Below are 19,344 nucleotides of genomic sequence, written 5' to 3'. Positions count from 1 at the left end.
AGCATAATAACAGAGGAACCAGAAGGATCCGGGGTGTATAGTTCTACGTCACCTGTGCCAGAATTACATGTGCCATCTCAATCAGTAACAGAAGAGCCAGAGGTTACAGACATGGTTTCTGGGACGGACTCTTTGTTGACGAAAGTTCAAGGAAAACCAGCACCATCTGGAGAAGTCCTTAATGAAACTGATGCTTCTGCATACTCTGCTCAAACAATCACCTCACATATCAGCGATGCCACCACTCATCCTGTCTACACTACCACTGAAACTAGCCATACAACCGTTGACCCCTTATCTCAAACAGTCTCACAATTTGCGTCTACCACAGTTCATTCTGGATTTAGAACCACTCAGGCAACACCCCACATGTCGAATTCTGTAATTCCTGCTCTAAACGATAGTTTCTCAGGAGATGGTGCATTTGCAGAAGGCTCTGATGTACAGACTGTGATTCCAACTGTCCCACCAATTACAGATCAGAGCTTAGAAAGTTTGCCAAGTAATGAAAACAAAACCAGCAAACCCTTTACTGGGACAACTCCTCAGATTATCAATGATACCATCTCAGAGACTCTAGACGGACAGACAAGTCAAACTCCTCAACCTTTTAAGGACATAGTATCAACAACAACCTTGTATGGAACTGTTTCACAGTCAGTAACACTCTCACCTGTATTTTCTCAACCTTCAGACATTGAAGGATCAAGTGAAGATTTTAGGATTGATGTACTAACTCCTGCATCTACATCACACCAAGACTCAAGTTTTCCCACTGAAAATGTAGATTCTAGTATATACACCACTGTTCCTCCAACCTCCAGTGGGTTTTCAGGGACATTCTCTCCAAAAACGCAAAGCATGACATCTAGCTCAGATACTAATGAGGTATTTGACTACGAAAGCCAAAGTAATTCCCTCATAGAATCAAAACCAGATTTCGGTGCTACTGTCGTCATTAATGAAACTGAGACTGAAATCACCACTCAGCCCAATACTGAGGGTGAGACTAGTGCTGTAACGGCCAGACAACCAGATGAATACAGCACTGTACAGACAACTATCAAGTATGAAGCAACTGAAACTAGTGAAAAAACATCAAGCCCGTCATCATCGAATGTGGATGAAATCTCTGGAGATCAGACTACTCAAATGTTCAGCGAAGAATCTACAACAATCAGTGTCAAGGTGCCTGAAATGGAATTTACCTCCCAACCTTTTACAGGAATGACAGATTTGTCAACAACAATCATCCCCATAGTTTCTACGCAGCAGACCCTAAAGGAAACTGGACAGTCCACTGAAGAAGAAGGTTTAAATGATGCATCACCAAAGCCAACAGATCCGTCTCTGTTTAGTCCCACAGCTGAAGATCAAACAGTGACTTTGGAAGTTACATCTGATGCAGACCTGGATGTCAACAGTACATCAGAACAATTTTTAGTTGAGTCTCGACCAGAGCTTATTGATACTGAGAATGAATTAGACATCTTAAACAGAACGACCCCTACTGAGACACATTCGTCAGTTGGAAGTACAGAATTTGATACCGTTGAACAAACAACTCCATCCACACTGTCTGAATACGACAGCTCAACAATATCTAGTAAATTAGAAAGTAACAAGGAAGAGGCGACCACAGCCTACCCAGAGGTGCAAAATGCAACACACAGACCTATAGTGGACCTAGAATACACGGTTATCGGAGAGGCATATGACATAACAGGTATGAAACATAATGAATGATCAAAACCTAATTACATGTTGCTAATTAATACAATAATCAATCTAATCTTTGTGCTATTTCTTTTTGTTTTTACTTAAGGTGCTTATCCATGTTCTGATAATGAATGTTTCAATGGGGGCCTGTGCCTGAAGATGGGTAACAACCAAATTTGCAGCTGCCCACCAGGATACTCTGGGGATCGTTGCGAAATAGGTATACGTTAAATAACAAACGTTTTTGTTTATCATTGGCTAGTAGTCAAATGGGGTCAAATATGCTTTTGAGCTTTTATTTAAGCTTTTAAGATGGTAGAGCAGTAGAACTGGAAGACCTACCACCAACTGACAGGAGTCTTGTATGTATGTAAGTACAACTGCCAGTAGATTTAAGAAAGTTGGAGGGACAGTAAGGATGAAGTAGCTCACCAAGAACCCAAGAATGCTTTACATTGAGAGGCAAAATAACAATAGAGAAGAGGAAACAACAACACTAAGACATGGAAGACGAATAGTGAGCAGTAAAGAGAATCTTTTTATTTGAGCTTTAAAGGAGATGGTGGAGCAGTACAACTGGAAGACCAAGAAAGTGAAAGGAATAATAAGGATGAAGTAGCTCACCAAGTTAAATAGGGGTGAGACCTTTGAAAATCCTAATGGTCATATTACGCAAGCTGATAACACTTTAGACATGATACATTTATAGTAACATCTCAGTCAAACTCACACGCTGGAACCAGAGTTGGGATCTCGAATACATTGTATCGAATCTCAGCTCTGCCTGCTGGATAAGGCTGAGTGGCCACATGAACAACGATTGGCCTGTTGTTCAGATTTGGGCGGGACTAAGCCGGATGGGGTCTCTCTCTCTCTCATGACTGGTGCAAATACGATCTCTGCTGGCTGATTGATGCCGCCTGCACAGAGATGAGAAAAGAGTGCTCTCAGGGTGTGTCTCTCCGTACACAACGCTGAGCTGCACTGCACTCGTCAAAGTGCAGGTGATAAAATTCATACAGCATGCTGCCCACGCTTCGTTCTCCTCAATCAGAGCAGGGATCGGCATTGGTGGAGAGGAAGCATGACGCAATCGGGCAATTGGACGCGCTAAAAAGGGCAGTTGCTAATGTCATGTTGATGGCAAGCTTGCTTGATTGGGAATAGTGTTGCTATTATAATTTAAGATAGACTTGTTTATTACATCTTTCTATCTGGACAGATTTTCTCGTAGCATAAAGTGGCAGTTTTTGAGCCCTTTGCAACTGTGTTCACAGCAGGTGTGTTTAATAGATGCAGTTAAATCAGCATTTTAAAACTGTTAGCTTTATCTAAAAACATAAACAAAACTGTTAGCTTTATCTAAAAGCAAAAGCACAACTGTTAGCTTTATCTAAAAACATAAGCAAAACTCTTAGATTTAGATAAAGACATAAGCAAAATTGTTAGCTTTAGCACCACCAAAAGTAAATAAATGTATATTTATGAGCCAGTGAATTTTCAGAAAACTGACCCCATCATTCAGTCACTAAAAAGTGACTCTAAAATCATTAAAATCTCAAATGACCCTAATACACATATTTCTTTACATGTGTATTTAAACATTTTGCTTTAATTGTAAGCTCATTCCTGTCTTCTTTATTTAGATATTGATGAGTGCCAGAACAACCCATGTCATAATGGAGGTACCTGTATAGACAGACTAAACTCTTTTACCTGCTTATGTCTTCCAAGCTACAAGGGAACTCTGTGTGAACAAGGTAAGATTAAACCGCTTTGTTAATATTGCTTTACTGTTTACTTTATAAAGTGTGACTATTAAATGCAGTAGCCAGAGCGTTCTGATAATAATCAGTCCCAGTACAAAACAGCAGATTTTTACCAAAAAAGGCAACCAGACAAGCTGAAAGAATTGTGTTAACTTGCGTGTTATTCAACATTCATTTTAATAACTAAAGCTAAACTGTTAGGTTTATCTAAAAACAAAAGCAAAACTGTTAACTTCATTTAAAAACGAAAGCAAAACTGTTAGCTTCATCTAAAAACAAAAGCAAAACTGTTAGCTTCATCTAAAAACAAAAGCAAAACTGTTAGCTTCATCTAAAAACAAAAGCAAAACTGTTAGCTTTAGCTGAAAACACATGCAAAACTCAGCTTCAACTGAAAACATAAACAAAACTGTTAGATTTAGCTAAAAACATTAGCAAAACTCTTAGCTTTAGATAAAGACATAGGCAAAACTGTTAACTTTAGCTAAAAACATAAGCACAACTCTTAGATTAAGCCAGAAACATAAACAAAACTATTAGCTCAGCTAAAAACAAGCATAACGTTTAGCTTTAGATATAGACATGAGCAAAACTGTTAAAAACATAAGCACAACTCTTAGATTAAGCTAAAAACATAAACAAAACTATTAGCTCAGCTAAAAATAGACATAAAAAAATAGACATGTCGATAGACATAAGCAAAACTGTTAGCTGTAGCTGAAAACATTAGCAAAACTGTTAGCTTTAACTAGGAAAACATAAGCAAAACTCTTTGCTTTAGCTAAAACATAAGCAGAACCATTAGCTTTAACTAAAAACATAAACAAAACTGTTAGCTATAGCTAAAACATTAGCAAAACTGTTAGCTTTAGCTAAACATGAGCATAACTCTTAGCTTTAGCTAAAAACATAAGCAAAACGTTTAGCTTTAGATAAAGACATAAGCAAAACTAGGCTTTAGTGAAAACATAAACAAAACTCTTTGATTTAGCTAAAACATAAGCAGAACCGTTTGCCTTAACTAAAAAAACATAAACAAAACTGTTAGATTTAGCTAAAACATAAGCAAAACTGTTAGCTTTAGCTAAAAACATAAACAAAACTCATTGCTTTAGCTAAAACATAAGCAGAACCGTTAGCCTTAACTAAAAAAACATAAACAAATCTGTTAGCTTTAACTAAAAAACATATACAAATCTGTTAGCTTTAACTAAAAAACATAAACAAATCTGTTAGCTTTAACTAAAAAACATAAACAAATCTGTTAGCTTTAACTAAAAAACATAAACAAAACTGTTAGCCTTAACTAAAAAACATAAACAAATCTGTTAGCTTTAACTAAAAAACATAAACAAATCTGTTAGCTTTAACTAAAAACATAAACAAAACTGTTAGCTTTAGCTAAAAAACATAAACAAAACTGTTAGCTTTAACTAAAAAACATAAACAAAACTGTTAGCCTTAACTAAAAAACATAAACAAAACTGTTAGATTTAGCTAAAACATAAGCAGAACCGTTAGCCTTAACTAAAAAACATGAACAAAACCCATTGCTTTAGCTAAAACATAAGCAAAACCGTTAGCCTTAGCTAAAAAACATGAACAAAACTGTTAGATTTAGCTAAAACATAAGCAGAACCGTTAGCTTTATCTAAAAACATAAACAAAACTGTTAGCTTTAGCTAAAAACACTAGCAAAACTATTAGCTTTAGATAAAAACATAAGCAAAACTGTTAGATTTAGCTAAAACATAAGCAAAATCGTTAGCCTTAACTAAAAAACATAAACAAAACTGTTAGATTTAGCTAGAACATAAGCAAAACCGTTAGCTTTAGCTAACAACAAACAAAACTATTAGCTTGGCTAAAAACATAAGCACAACTCTTAGATGAAGCTAAAACATGAACAAAACTGTTAGCTTAGCTAAAAACACAAGCAAAACTTTTAGCCTCAACTAAACAAACATAAACAAAACTGTTAGCTTTAGCTAAAAAAAACACTAGCCAAAATGTTAGCTAAAAACATAAACAAACTGTTTTAAGCAAATATATTAGTTTTATTATTATTATATTAGACTTTCTCATTTTATTGTCACCCAGACGTATTCAGCGAGGTCCTGACCTTACCTATTTTAACATGAACGCTGTAGCTAAAAACATATGCTTCAGCTAAAGACACTAGAAAAACTGTTAGCTTTAGCTAAAAACATAAGCAAACTGTTAGCTTTATTAAAAAACATAAGCTTTAAGCAAGCATGTTAGACTTATTATGGTTTCTTTCTCATTTTATTGTCACCCAGATGTATTTAGCGAGGTCCTGACCTTACCTATTTTAACATGAACAGTAAATTATAATGGAACATAACTCATGTAGTGTAATAACTCAGGAATGATGTATTTCGGGTGTCTGAACAGCCACACGCAGCTGCTTTTTCAGACAACTCACAATCTAAGAATGAAGCGTATAAAAAAGAGTACATGGAACACAGATGTTTTATATTTCCTCGTAAATGAGTCTTAAACATTTGTTTTAACAGTTATAATAAGTGCTTAATATTGCTGTCATTTCTGAGAGAAAAACACGTGCATTTCAGAGGTGCTTGAGCAGCTTTGCTTACAGGTTCAGTGATGAACTGCTACTCATTAGCATTCCTGCCAGGGTAAAAATTCAAACAAGTCGTGAGATTGAACCAGTGTAGCTCAGGGCTGGTCCGTAAACATCCACAGTTTATTTTCATGACTAACTTGGTACAGTATTCGCAACATCTGTCCATGCGGCGTTGAGTCTACTGACCTAATTTATATTTTGTTTGCCAATACAGGTCCAGTGTTTACGAACATACACTGATCAGCCATAACATTAAAACCACCTCCTTGTTTCTACACTCACTGTCTATTTTATCAGCTCCACTTACCATATAGAAGCACTTTGTAGTTCTACAATTACTGACTGTAGTCCATCTATTTCTCTACATACTTTTATAGCCTGCTTTCACCCTGTTCTTAAATGGTCAGGACTCTCACAGGACCACCACAGAGCAGGTATTATTTAGGTGGTGGATCATTCTCAGCACTGCAGTGACACTGACATGGTGGTGGTGTGTTAGTGTGTGTTGTGCTGGTATGAGTGGATCAGACACAGCAATGCTGCTAGAGTTTTTAAACACTGTGTCCACTCACTGTCCACTCCTAACTAGTTGGTCCACTTTGTAGATGTAAAGTCAGAGACGATCGCCCATCTATTGCTGTTTTTTGAGTTGATCATCTTCTAGACCTTCATCAGTGGTCACAGGACGCTGCCCACAGGGCGCTGTTGGCTGTATATATTTTTGGTTGGTGGACTATTCTAAGTCCAGCAGTGACAATGAGGTGTTTAAAAACTCCAGCAGCATTGCTGTGTCTTATCCACTCATACCAGCACAACACACACTAACACACCACCACCATGTCAGTGTCACTGCAGTGCTGAGAATGATCCACCACTTAAATAATACCTGCTCTGTGGTGGTGAACAGGGTGAAAGGGGGCTAACAAAGCATGCAGAGAAACAGATGGCCTACAGTCAGTAATTGTAGAACTACAAAGTGAGTGTAGAAACAAGGAGGTGGTCATAATGTTATGCCTGATCGGTGTATTTGCCTTATTTGTATTGGCACAAAGAAGCTAAAGTCAATCAGATTCACTTATAAGCAGTTAGACTTTAGAAACTTCCATGTGTTTTTAATTTGCTCTGTAGCTCATGTGAACCCACTGTTCTTCATTTGCTCAAATACTTGTCTGAACAGCTCGTTATTGCGGCTTTTATGGCTGTCCATCCTGCTAACTATTTTTAATTCTTTTAAAGTTTGCAGCATAAACTTTGTCTCCTCTGCAGAGCAGTTTTTGTTTCTGCCACTGACAGAATGACAGAATTGCACATTTGTACATTACATTCTGATTGGGAATGTAATCAGATACAGGTGTTTACATAGCTATTATACTTCTGTTTAAGAGTATTGACGGTATAACCCATGTAGAAATTGTACTTGAAATTGCACCAAGTGGATTAGTCTAATCCAACTGAGATGTATAATGGACGCATTCTATTCCAGTCGAGCTGTTAGTCTTATTATTAACAGATTATCAGGCTGCATGTAAACATGGCTAGTGTGAATAACAGGCATCAAGCATTTAGAAGGAGATGACATGAATTAAATTAGTTAGCTAATAAGTTTGTGCATGTTAGCTTTAGCTGAAAACATAAGCAAAACTTTTAGCTTTAGCTAAAAAAATAAGTCAAACTGTTAGCTTTAGCTAAAAGCATAAGCAAAACTGTTAGCCTTAGCTAAAAAATAAGTCAAACTGTTACCTTTAGCTGAAAACATAAGCAAAACTTTTAGCTTTAGCTAAAAAAATAAGTCAAACTGTTACCTTTAGCTAAAAGCATAAGCAAAACTGTTAGCCTTAGCTAAAAAATAAGTCAAACGGTTAGCTTTAGCTGAAAACATAAGCAAAACTCTGAGCTAAGATGTAAGCAAAACTCTTAACTTTAGCTGAAGCATAAGCAAAACTGTTATTTTTAGCTAAAAACATAAGCAAAACTTACCTTTAGCTGAAAACATAAGCAAAACTGTTACCTTTATCTAAAAAATAAGTCAAACTGTTAGCTTTAGCTAAAAACATGAGTAAAACTGTTAGCTTTAGCTAAAAACATAAGCAAAACTGTTACCTTTATCTAAAAACATAAACAAAACTGTTAGCTTTAGCTAAAAACATGAGTAAAACTGTTAGCTTTAGCTAAAAACATAAGCAAAACTGTTAGCTTTAGCTAAAAACATGAGTAAAACTGTTACCTTTATCTAAAAACATAAACAAAACTGTTAGCTTTAGCTAAAACATAAGCAAAACTTTTAGCTTTATCTAAAAAACATAAGCAAAACTGTTAGCTTTAGCTAAAAACATAAACAAAACTGTTACCTTTATCTAAAAACATAAACAAAACTGTTAGCTTTAGCTAAAACATAAGCAAAACCTTTAGCTTTATCTAAAAAACATAAGCAAAACTGTTACCTTTATCTAAAAACATAAACAAAACTGTTACCTTTATCTAAAAACATAAACAAAACTGTTAGCTTTAGCTAAAACATAAGCAAAACTTTTAGCTTTATCTAAAAAACATAAGCAAAACTGTTAGCTTTAGCTAAAAACATAAACAAAACTGTTACCTTTAGCTAAAAACATAAACAAAACTGTTAGCTTTAGCTAAAACATAAGCAAAACCTTTAGCTTTATCTAAAAAACATAAACAAAACTGTTACCTTTATCTAAAAACATAAACAAAACTGTTACCTTTATCTAAAAACATAAACAAAACTGTTAGCTTTAGCTAAAACATAAGCAAAACCTTTAGCTTTATCTAAAAAACATAAGCAAAACTGTTAGCTTTAGCTAAAAACATAAGCAAAACTGTTACCTTTAGCTAAAACATAAACAAAACTTTTAGCTTTAGCTAAAAACACAAGCAAAACTTTTAGCTTTTGGTAAAATGTAAGCAACACTCTTAGCTTTAGCTAAAAACAAGGCAAAACTGTTACCTTTAGCTTAAAACATAAACAAAACTGTTAGCTTTAGCTAAAATAAACATAAGCAAAACTGTTAGCTTTATCTAAAAACATAAGCAAAACTGTTAGCTTTAGCTAAAATAAACATAAGCAAAACTGTTAGCTTTAGCTAAAAACATAAGCAAATAAGTTTGTGCATGTTTATTTTGACCTTACCAAGTTTCTTACCTACCCTGTATGTACTATATTTGCTACTCTTGATTATCTTGTTCTGATCTTATATAATTTGTTATTTGATTACATGTCCGAACAATAAGTAACTCTTGCTGGTCGTTTGACCTCACGAGTCTTTCCACACTCTTAAATCTTTTCTCTTTTTTTCCAGACACTGAAACATGCAGTTACGGCTGGCACAAGTTTCACAGTAATTGCTACAGGTACGTCCCCCACAGGCGTACCTGGGATGCAGCTGAGCGTGAATGCCGTCTTCTGGGCGGACACCTGACTAGCATTCAGTCCCATGAGGAACAGCAGTTTGTTAACCGTAAGTGCTGAAGCTTGGACTTGTTTTGAGATTTTTTTGTAGCCCACATATGATATTATTAGCATTAGGGATGTAACGATACACTCTACCCATGATGCGATACGATTCACAATACTGATTTTTTTCCTGATTCTTTTAAACAAAGTGAAATTGAAGACAAATAATGACAAAGTTTCCTTTTATTATTTCTCTTTACAAAAATAAAATAAAATACTGTATTTGTGCTTATCTTTTATTTATCTAAATAATGAATACCCTTTTATTTCTGAGGTAGGTTGAAACTATGCTTATTGTGTAAAAAAAAAAAACTGAAATGAAATTTTAAAACAAATCCAACATTATTTAAATAAATGAAAAATACAAATAAAGAAAGTATCCTCTCGTAAATAGATTTGGCTGGAAAATGCCCTAACTGGCAACTTTGTGAAGTTCCGTCAACCAGGCGAGGTGAATAGCACCCGTGCCCTCTGCTGTTTAAAGTGAATATTTATTCATCTTAAATAAATAACTGATCAAAATTGTGGCACATGTGTATCGATTTTTAACTGTCTTGTGGTGCATCGTTACATCCCTAATTAGCATTATTAATCTAAATATTTTTCTGCAAGTATTTTGTGTCCTAATCAGTTCCTATATTGTTATGATTTTCCACAAGTCCAGAGACATGCAGTCAGGTTAATTGGAGCTACTAAATTCCCCTAAATGTGAATGTGTGTGTCTTCCGTGTGATGGACTGGCAACCTGTCCAGGGTGTTTCCTACTGTTTGCCTGGTGATTCCAACCTACCTATAAACTAATAACAAACACCAAAACAAATAAGTGCACTAATTAATCATACATAGTGCCAACGCTTACTTAACCAGTGGTGCCCACTTTGACAACAACAACAGTTCTAGAGATGCAGGACTAGTAATCACAGATGGTCTCTGATTTAAGCCCCACTGTTTTTATGTTGCCACTATTGTAGCCTAGTGGTTAAAGTGCTGGACTAGTAGGCCGCTCAGGTGGCGCAGCCGTAAAATACGCTAGCACACCAGAGCTGGGTTTTCGAATACATCATATGGAAACTCAGCTCTGCCACCTGTCTGGGCTGGGCGGCTGCATGAACAATGATTGACTGTTGTTCATAGGGTTAGGAGCAAGCCTGATCATGGGTCCTCATAACTGGTGCAATTACGGCACCTGCACAGGGCTGAGGAATAATACTGATCAGGGTGTAGCTCTCCATGCACAGTGCTGATCGGTATATATGAACTCGACTCTTGCAGGTGAAAAATGCAGTCTGTACTGAGCACGTGTCGGTTGAGAAGTGTCCTCGGTCAGCGGTGGAGGGTGGAGGATGCCATCAGGGTAATTGGACATGACTAGATTAGGGGAGAAAATTCGGGGAAAAATAGTAGTAACAGTACTGGACTAGTAATCCAAAGGTTGCTGGTTCAAGCCCCACCACTGCCAGGTTGCCAGGTTGTCCTTAAGCAAGGCCCTTAACCCTCAATTGTTTAGACAGTATACTGTCTGTACTGTAAGTCGCTTTGGATAAAAGTGTCTGCTCAATGCCGAAAATGTCATGTAATGTAATGTAATGCTTTATGCATCCTCCACCATGCTTCACAGTTTGCCTGAGGATTTTGTGCTGGTGTGCTGTGCTTTTTCTGTTAGATCCACATGCGTCTGTATGTTAGAACAGAACAGAAAGGTTAATACTTACTGTTTTTAACACATCACTAGAATAATAGAATTTCAGACCTTAGAAGCTACATGTGATGTGTAATCTAATAAAAAGGTCCCCCTTTTTAAGGAGTGTGCACGCATGCCTTATATGGTATTGGAATTAACCCACGCTTTCTATTTTGTCCTGACAGGCCTTGGCCACGACTACCAGTGGATCGGATTAAACGATAAGATGTTTGAAAGTGATTTCCGGTGGACTGATAACCATGCCGTGGTAAGGAAGTTGACCGCTATTTATGTGTTTAAACCTAAACTCAATGTTAAATATATACTGGGATAATACAGATAGCTTCCAGTATATATATTTGCCTCTTATAATAGCCTGATCTTTGTACAGTAATCCAAAATACACAAATACGTCAGAAACAGTCTCCACAACATGTCTCAGTAATCTCTGAATACTTGCAGAGCAAAAGGGTGGTAAACGTCTCATTTGTTTTTAGAGTTATTACTTCAAAGGACAGGAAAGTGGCTAATTATGGCTTTGGGTAATTTGGTGCCAATTGGGCTATCACTTCAAAGATATGACCTGTAGTCGGGGCTGGGAAAAAAAAAAAGAAAGGCCTTGAGGGGCAGGAGATAAGGGCCGTTCATGCTCTTCTAGTTGAGATTAAAATACGAAGCTGACAGGTGTGGACAGGTCCGAGGTCTCCACAGGAAATGGAAGGGAACCAGCGATGCAGATGGGTAGAGTGGAAAATTGAAATACAGGACCCGGAGGGGCTGTGATCGTGTGTGGTTGTGGCGGTGGGGATTGATTGAGTGAAGTAGATGCTTTATAAATATCTGTGTGAATTAGGATGTGTCGGATTAAGCTTTGCTTTGATGGTTATTGCTGCTTTATTACTAGGAGTGTCGAAAGTAGCCTGTGGAGTAACGTCATAGTTTTGTGGCAGATTGGTTCACTCAGCTTTGAAGGGCCAGTTCTAATCCCAGTGCCGCTGATGGATGGAATGCATGTGAACTCCAGTGACAGAGAGCTGGAAGTAAGAGGATAAGTTGTTTCGTAGAGTTGAGTTAGGGCGACTTGAGTTGGCAACTTAAAAACAATAGATAGATAGATAGATAGATAGATAGATAGATAGATAGATAGACAGACAGACAGACAGACAGACAGACAGACAGACAGACAGACAGACAGACAGACAGACAGACAGACAGATAGATAGACAGACAGACAGACAGACAGTCAGACAGACAGACAGACAGACAGATAGACAGAAATATAGATAGATAGATAGACAGACAGACAGACAGACAGACAGACAGGTACTTTATTGATCTCGAAGGAAATTAAATATATAAGGGCAAGTGTAGCCTAGAGGTCAAGGTACAGAACTAGTAATCGAAAGGTCACTGGTTCAAGCCCCACCACTGCTAGGTTGCCACTGTTGGGTCCTTGAGCAAGGCCCTTAACCCTCAATTGCTTAGACTGTCACAGTTCTGTAAGTCGCTTTGGATAAAAGCGTCTGCTAAATGCTGAAAATGTAAATGTAGGTGCGCTGTTATTATATAGTACACTATATGGCCAAAAATATGTGGACACCTGACTAGTGGTTAAAGTACTGGACTATATATACGAATATACATCGTATCGAAACTCAGCTCTGCCACCCGGCTGGGTTGGGCGGCTGCATGAACAACGATTGGCTGTCGTTCATAGGGTTAGGGGCAAGCCGGATCATGGGTCCTCATAACTGGTGCAATTACGGTGCCTGCACAGGGCTGAGGAATAATGCTGATCAGGGTGTGGCTCTCCGTGCACAGTGCTGATCGGTATATATGAACTCGACTCGTGCTGGTGAAAAATGGTTCAAGCTCCACCACTGCTAGGTTGCCACTGTTGGGCCCTTGAGCAAGGCCCTTAACCCTCAATTGCTTAGACTGTCACAGTTCTGTAAGTCACTTTGGATAAAAGCGTCTGCTTAATGCGGAAAATGTAAATGTAGGTGCACTACTATTATATAGTATACTATATGGCCAAAAATATGTGGACACCTGACTATGAGCTTGTTGGACATCTAAGTCCAGAACCATGCCAGGCGTGAGGGAATGGGTGGGTGTATGGTGCTCTCTGATGAACTGGGACCATGTCAAGGGGGGTATTCATATCAAGGATAAAGCAACTAATAAAGAGAACCGAGTGAAAAGAACATTTCAGATCAAACATTGTTTGTTTAAGTGATTTTTAATTATACTTATCAGGCGTTTACCATCATAAATATATGGCAAACCCAGATTTTTCGTATTAGTTTGCACTTTTTGCATTTAAAATTATTAATAATGAGTGTTTGAAAAAGTCAGGCATGGATACTTTTTATTTTGTTGCTGTTAGGAGGTAGACAGCGCCACCATGTGGATTCTCATGCATGCTTATATTGGACCAGATTGTTTGTTGTTGTCTGTCGAAGAATTGAATATGCTGCTGTGGTCGTTTATTATGACACTGGATATAACACCAATGTGTCAGCATAATGAACCATAAAAGAGATATAATAATAATAATGTAGCATACAGTCTATAGATATTACCACATATAATTCAAACAATGCAGGGATGGAATAGCTCCTGGCATTGGACACACCCAATTAAAACATTTATATCTTTTAAGCAGGGGTGATACCTGTAAATTACGTCTTTCTATTACACATACACACATACTTACTAAATGTACTGAATACTTACAGGAACGACAATCTCTAGCAATATCAAAAATCTTTAACCAAGCCAAAATTAAAGCAGGCCATGGTGTAAGCACAGCTCAAAACAACTCCTGACTCCTATATTAATCACTATTTTCTTTCCCATTGTGTATTACGAGACCATCTACTTAAATTGTGTACAAGCAAAAAATAATAAGTAGTTTTTTAAATATGTTTTAAGTACGATACATGGATTTAATTTGCTTTATCCAGCACAATCATAACTGTGGGCAATGGATAAAGGAAAATACAATGTATATCTTTGCAGTCGTAATTATAATGTTTTCTTCTTGGGCGGCATGGTGGCTAAGTGCGTAGCACTGTCGCCTCACAGCAAGAAGGTCCTGGGTTCGATCCCCAGGTTCTGTGCGGAGTTTGCATGTTCTCCCTGTGTCTGCGTGGGTTTCCTCCGGGAGCTCTGGTTTCCTCCCACAGTTCAAAAACATGCAATGAGGTTAATTGGAGACACTGAATTGCCCTATAGGAGAATGGGTGTGTATGTGTGTCTGCCCCGCGACGGACTGGCGCCCCGTCCAGGGTGTTACTGTGTGCCTTGCGCCCATTGAAAAGCTGGAATAGGCTCCAGCACCCCCTGCGACCCTGATAAGCGGTTAAGTGAGTGAGTGTTTTCTTTTCTTGTAGCAATATGAGAACTGGAGACCAAACCAGCCGGATAGTTTCTTCTCATCTGGAGAGGACTGTGTGGTAATGATCTGGCATGAGGACGGTCAATGGAATGACGTTCCCTGCAACTACCACCTCACCTTTACCTGCAAGAAAGGCACAAGTGAGTACTGACCAATTGCTGTTTATTATACACACCTCTTTTGTGCCTACACATACTCATATTCAATATATGGCTGCATAGCAGAGCCTGGATTTGTACTAACAATCTTCTGAATTATAGCCTAAAGCTCAACCTACTAAGCTACCACTGTCCCAAACGTTTGATTGCAGTTGTTACTGCCAAAAGAGGCACAACCAGTTATTAGATTTAAGGGGCAATTTTGTCTTTAATTAGTATTCAGTTCTGAAATATTTAATGTGACAATTTTTCAGAGCAATATATGTTCCTTATGGTTGACGTTCCTTTTGTTTCTGCCATTAACAGTATCATGCAGTCAGCCTCCTGTGGTGCAGAACGCTCGTACCTTCGGGCAGATGCGGCCGAGCTACGAAATCAACTCGCTGATCAGGTACCAGTGTGTGGATGGCTTTATCCAGAGGCACATACCTACTATTCGTTGCAGAGGAGACGGCTCGTGGGACCTACCTAAAATTTCCTGCATGACTCGTAAGTCCTATTATTGCTGATCTAACCAACATGAGTAACAAGGGTTTGTTGTAGTAATAACAAGGAAAAACATTGTTTAGATTTTTTTTTTTACATCAAAGACGGCTAACAGGAAACAGAGATGTAGGATTATGCTTTTTTAATACCAGTATTTATTTACACTGTTTGGCCACTAGAGCAAACTGGGAAACAACTGTCTAGGTTAATCCAAGTCAGTCTTTAATTTTCTGTCTTTACTACTTTGATGTTTCATTTTAATCCCTGGTTTTAAAAAATCTTAAAAACATCCTAACATCCGATATCATCTCATACAAATATAATAAGCCCAGAACATTGACTTCCACCGCCGCAGCAAGTTGCAGCCTACTCAGTAGCTCAGTGTTTGCTGTGCCTAGTACCATCCATCCATCCATCCAATCCATCCAATCAATCCAATCCATCCATCCATCCAATCCATCCATCCATCCATCCATCCATCCATCCCATCCCATCCCATCCATCCAATCCATCCAATCCATCCATCCATCCATCCATCCAATCAATCCATCCATCCATCCATCCATCCAATCCATCCATCCATCCAATCCATCCATCCATCCATCCATCCATCCATCCAATCCATCCATCCATCCATCCATCCATCCATCCAATCCATCCATCCATCCAATCCATCCATCCATCCATCCATCCAATCCATCCATCCATCCATCCATCCATCCAATCCATCCATCCAATCCATCCATCCATCCATCCATCCATCCATCCAATCAATCCATCCATCCATCCATCCAATCAATCCATCCATCCATCCATCCATCCATCCATCCAATCCATCCATCCATCCAATCCATCCATCCATCCATCCAATCAATCCATCCATCTATCCATCCTATCCATCCTATCCATCCAATCAATCCATCCATCCACTCATCAATCCATCCATCCATCCAATCAATCCATCCATCCAATCCAATCCAATCCAATCCATCCAATCCAATCCATCCATCCAATCCATCCATCCAATCCATCTATCCATCCCACCCATCCATCCATCACACCCATCCATCCACTCATTAATCCATCCATCCACCCAATACATCCATCCATCCCACCCATCCATCCATCCATCCATCCATCCATCCATCCATCCACCCAATCCATCCATCCACCCATCCATCCATCCATCCATCCATCCATCCATCCACCCAATCCATCCATCCACCCATCCATCCAAGAGAAGGGTACAGAAGACAAGACCAGACACAAACACCTAAGCTAAATGATAATGCTAACACTAATCTAAACACATAAACTAAACGTTAATGTAACTGCTAACGCTAATGAAACCTAAAACCTATGCTAATTCTAAATGCTAAATACACTAAACAAGACCCTAAACATGAACTAGACATGAACAGAATTGAACAAGACTAAACAAGACTAACACTTTACAAGACTTCTAAACATGAACATGACGAAACCAAACATGAACATCGAACCAAAATCATGAGAAGTCAAAATAGCCTATGCCGAATGACCCACAGACAGGGTCATTGGCTTCAGTCCAATCAAAAGAGAGGAGGCGTAGGCATGACAGCCTAAACAAACCTTCTCCGGCCGCTCTGGTGGCGCAGTGCTAAAAACACACACTGGAACCAGAGCTGGGATCTCGAATACATCGTATCGAATCTCAGCTCTGCCACATGAATAACGATTGGCCTGTTGTTCAGATAGGGGTGGGATTAAGCCGGATAGGGTCTCTCTCATAACTAATGCAATAACGACCTCTGCTGGCTGATTGATGGCACCTGCACAGAGATGAGAAAAGAGTGCTTTCAGGGTGTATCTCTCCGTACACAACGCTGAGCCGCATTGCCCTCGTCAAAGTGTAGGTGATAAGATGTATACGGCACGCTGCCCACGTGTCGGAGGAGGCGTGGGTTAGCTTCATTCTCCTCAGTCAGAGCGGGGATCGGCATTGGTGGAGAGGAAGCATGATGCAATCGGGCAATTGGACATGCTAAAAGGGGGAGAAAAAGGGGAGAAAATGCATAAATAAAATAAAATAAAAAAAATATAAAAATTAAAATAAAATAAATAATAAATAAAATAAATAAATAAAGAAATAAACCTTTTCCAACCTTCTCCTGGAGAGAGTGGCATGGCTCCAGGAGAACAAGGACGCTTGATTCGTGACAGAAATTAAGCACATTGTTCCATTAATTTAGTAGAGCTTTACGTTACATGCTAAAAATAATTAGTTCTGTACCAGTCCTAAAGCTTAAACTGACTCAACTAATCAACATTGTTCTTTTATATCCATTCCAGCCTCCAACTTCCAGAGAGCATACCGACAGAGGTATCAGACCATCAGAAGTTATGGCAACCATCGAAGAAGATCTACAGACACGGCTGCCAGTCTATCCCAGAAACACCATCACCACGCTTCCAAAATACAATAATGACCGTGACTGCTGAGAGAAACTTTTCAACAACACAAATATCGGATGCGGCAGGACGAGAAATGGAAAAGGACCAGCATCTGAGCAGCTAAAAGAACCAACACAGTGCCTTTTTTCTCAAGATTTTCTCAAAACGTATTCTCAGCTGGCCGCCGTTTCTGCTGAACGACTGACATTTTTTTTGCTAGTGCCTTTTTTGTGCATACAATTCTTCACAAGTCTGCAGATCCCACTGCGGAAACGTAGTTCAAGTCAGCTACATATGAAAGACTTCGAGCCATAAAACCCAGCATGGCGGATGTGTTCGTTTGGATGCCGTGTATCGACGTTGCGCCCGTTGGGGATCCCTGAACTTTTTTGCTACAAAAACAGCACATGAAACGAGATATAGTACAAAAAAAAACATTAAAGACAGCATGTCAATAGAAAATAGACAAAAAACAGGAGAAGTAGTAACAGTTCAATGTTTCATTTAGCTGGAAAGAAACTAACACTACACAAGCTACAGCCAGACTGAATATAGCAAAACCTAAGTGCCTAGATCTGGGCGAAAGGGGGTGGGGGTGTGTTTTGGGGGGTTATATGCCTAGTTTGAACAGTTATGATTCTGGATGTTCATAAAAAGTACATACACATTTTTTTATTCATAATTAATTCCACAATTTATTTATTCATGTTTATTCATTCATTCAGTGTCTGTTTTACCACCAGCTTTATCCGATTCAGGGTCGCGGTGGGTCCAATTTACTGGGTGAAACACCTCAAACAGGTCGACAGTCCATTACAGGGCAACAAACACACACATACACATTTACACCTAGACCGATTTTAGTAGTACCTGACTGCATGTATTTGAACTGTGGGACGAAACCGAAGCAAACTCCACACAGAAAGGACCCAGACCCAGACCGATCCAGCTGGGAATCAAACCCAGGACTTTCTGCTACCCACCAAGCCATCACGCCACCAATATTCATGTTTAGTAACCTCTTATTTTGATCAGTGTCAAATTGCAGGAATACCAGACACACCATGGATGGGGATACATCCATCCTGGATAGGATGCTGACCCATCACAGAGCTTTACACACTTACTAGTTCATTCACACTCACATTGATTCTGCTTTTTCATTGCACAGTACAGTAGGGCCCAGAATCCACATTTGATTAGTGTTTTTATTGCTGAGTTACTGCTGAGTTACTGCATACACCTCCTTGTTCCTACACTCACTGTCCATTTTATCAGCTCCACTTACCATATAGAAGCACTCTGTAGTTCTACAATTACTCACTGTAGCCTATCTGTTTCTCTCATCTGTTGTTCTTCAATGGTCAGGACCCCCACAGGACCACCACAGAGCAGGTATTATTTAGGTAGTGGATCATTCTCAGCACTGCAGTGACACTGACATGGTGGTGGTGTGTTAGTGTGTGTTGTGCTGGTATGAGTGTATCAGACACAGCGGCACTGCTGGAGTTTTTAAATACAGTGTCCACTCACTGTCCACTCTATTAGACACTCCTACCTAGTTGGTCCACCTTGTAGATGTAAAGTCAGAGACGATCGCTCATCTATTGCTGCT

At 38.7% G+C, this 19,344-nt stretch overlaps 1 protein-coding gene across 1 annotated transcript in view; it reads left to right on the top strand.

Moving 5' to 3' along the window:
- Positions 1-18,287, top strand: part of vcana (versican a) — a 45,832-nt gene extending 27,545 nt beyond the window's left edge. The window contains exons 7-13 of the mRNA XM_063018037.1: positions 1,826-1,939; positions 3,366-3,479; positions 9,414-9,572; positions 11,435-11,517; positions 14,648-14,792; positions 15,117-15,299; positions 17,628-18,287. Of these exons, the coding sequence (XP_062874107.1) occupies positions 1,826-1,939; positions 3,366-3,479; positions 9,414-9,572; positions 11,435-11,517; positions 14,648-14,792; positions 15,117-15,299; positions 17,628-17,761 (932 nt within the window). The 3' untranslated portion in view covers positions 17,762-18,287. The remainder of the gene's footprint in view (positions 1-1,825; positions 1,940-3,365; positions 3,480-9,413; positions 9,573-11,434; positions 11,518-14,647; positions 14,793-15,116; positions 15,300-17,627) is intronic.
- The last annotated feature ends 1,057 nt before the right edge of the window (positions 18,288-19,344 follow it).

The sequence above is a fragment of the Trichomycterus rosablanca genome, chromosome 21 (genome assembly GCF_030014385.1).
Source record: "Trichomycterus rosablanca isolate fTriRos1 chromosome 21, fTriRos1.hap1, whole genome shotgun sequence".
In the NCBI taxonomy this organism is placed as follows: domain Eukaryota; kingdom Metazoa; phylum Chordata; class Actinopteri; order Siluriformes; family Trichomycteridae; genus Trichomycterus; species Trichomycterus rosablanca.
The sequence above is the reverse complement of the archived record's forward strand: the minus strand, read 5'-3'. Positions and strand labels throughout refer to the sequence as shown.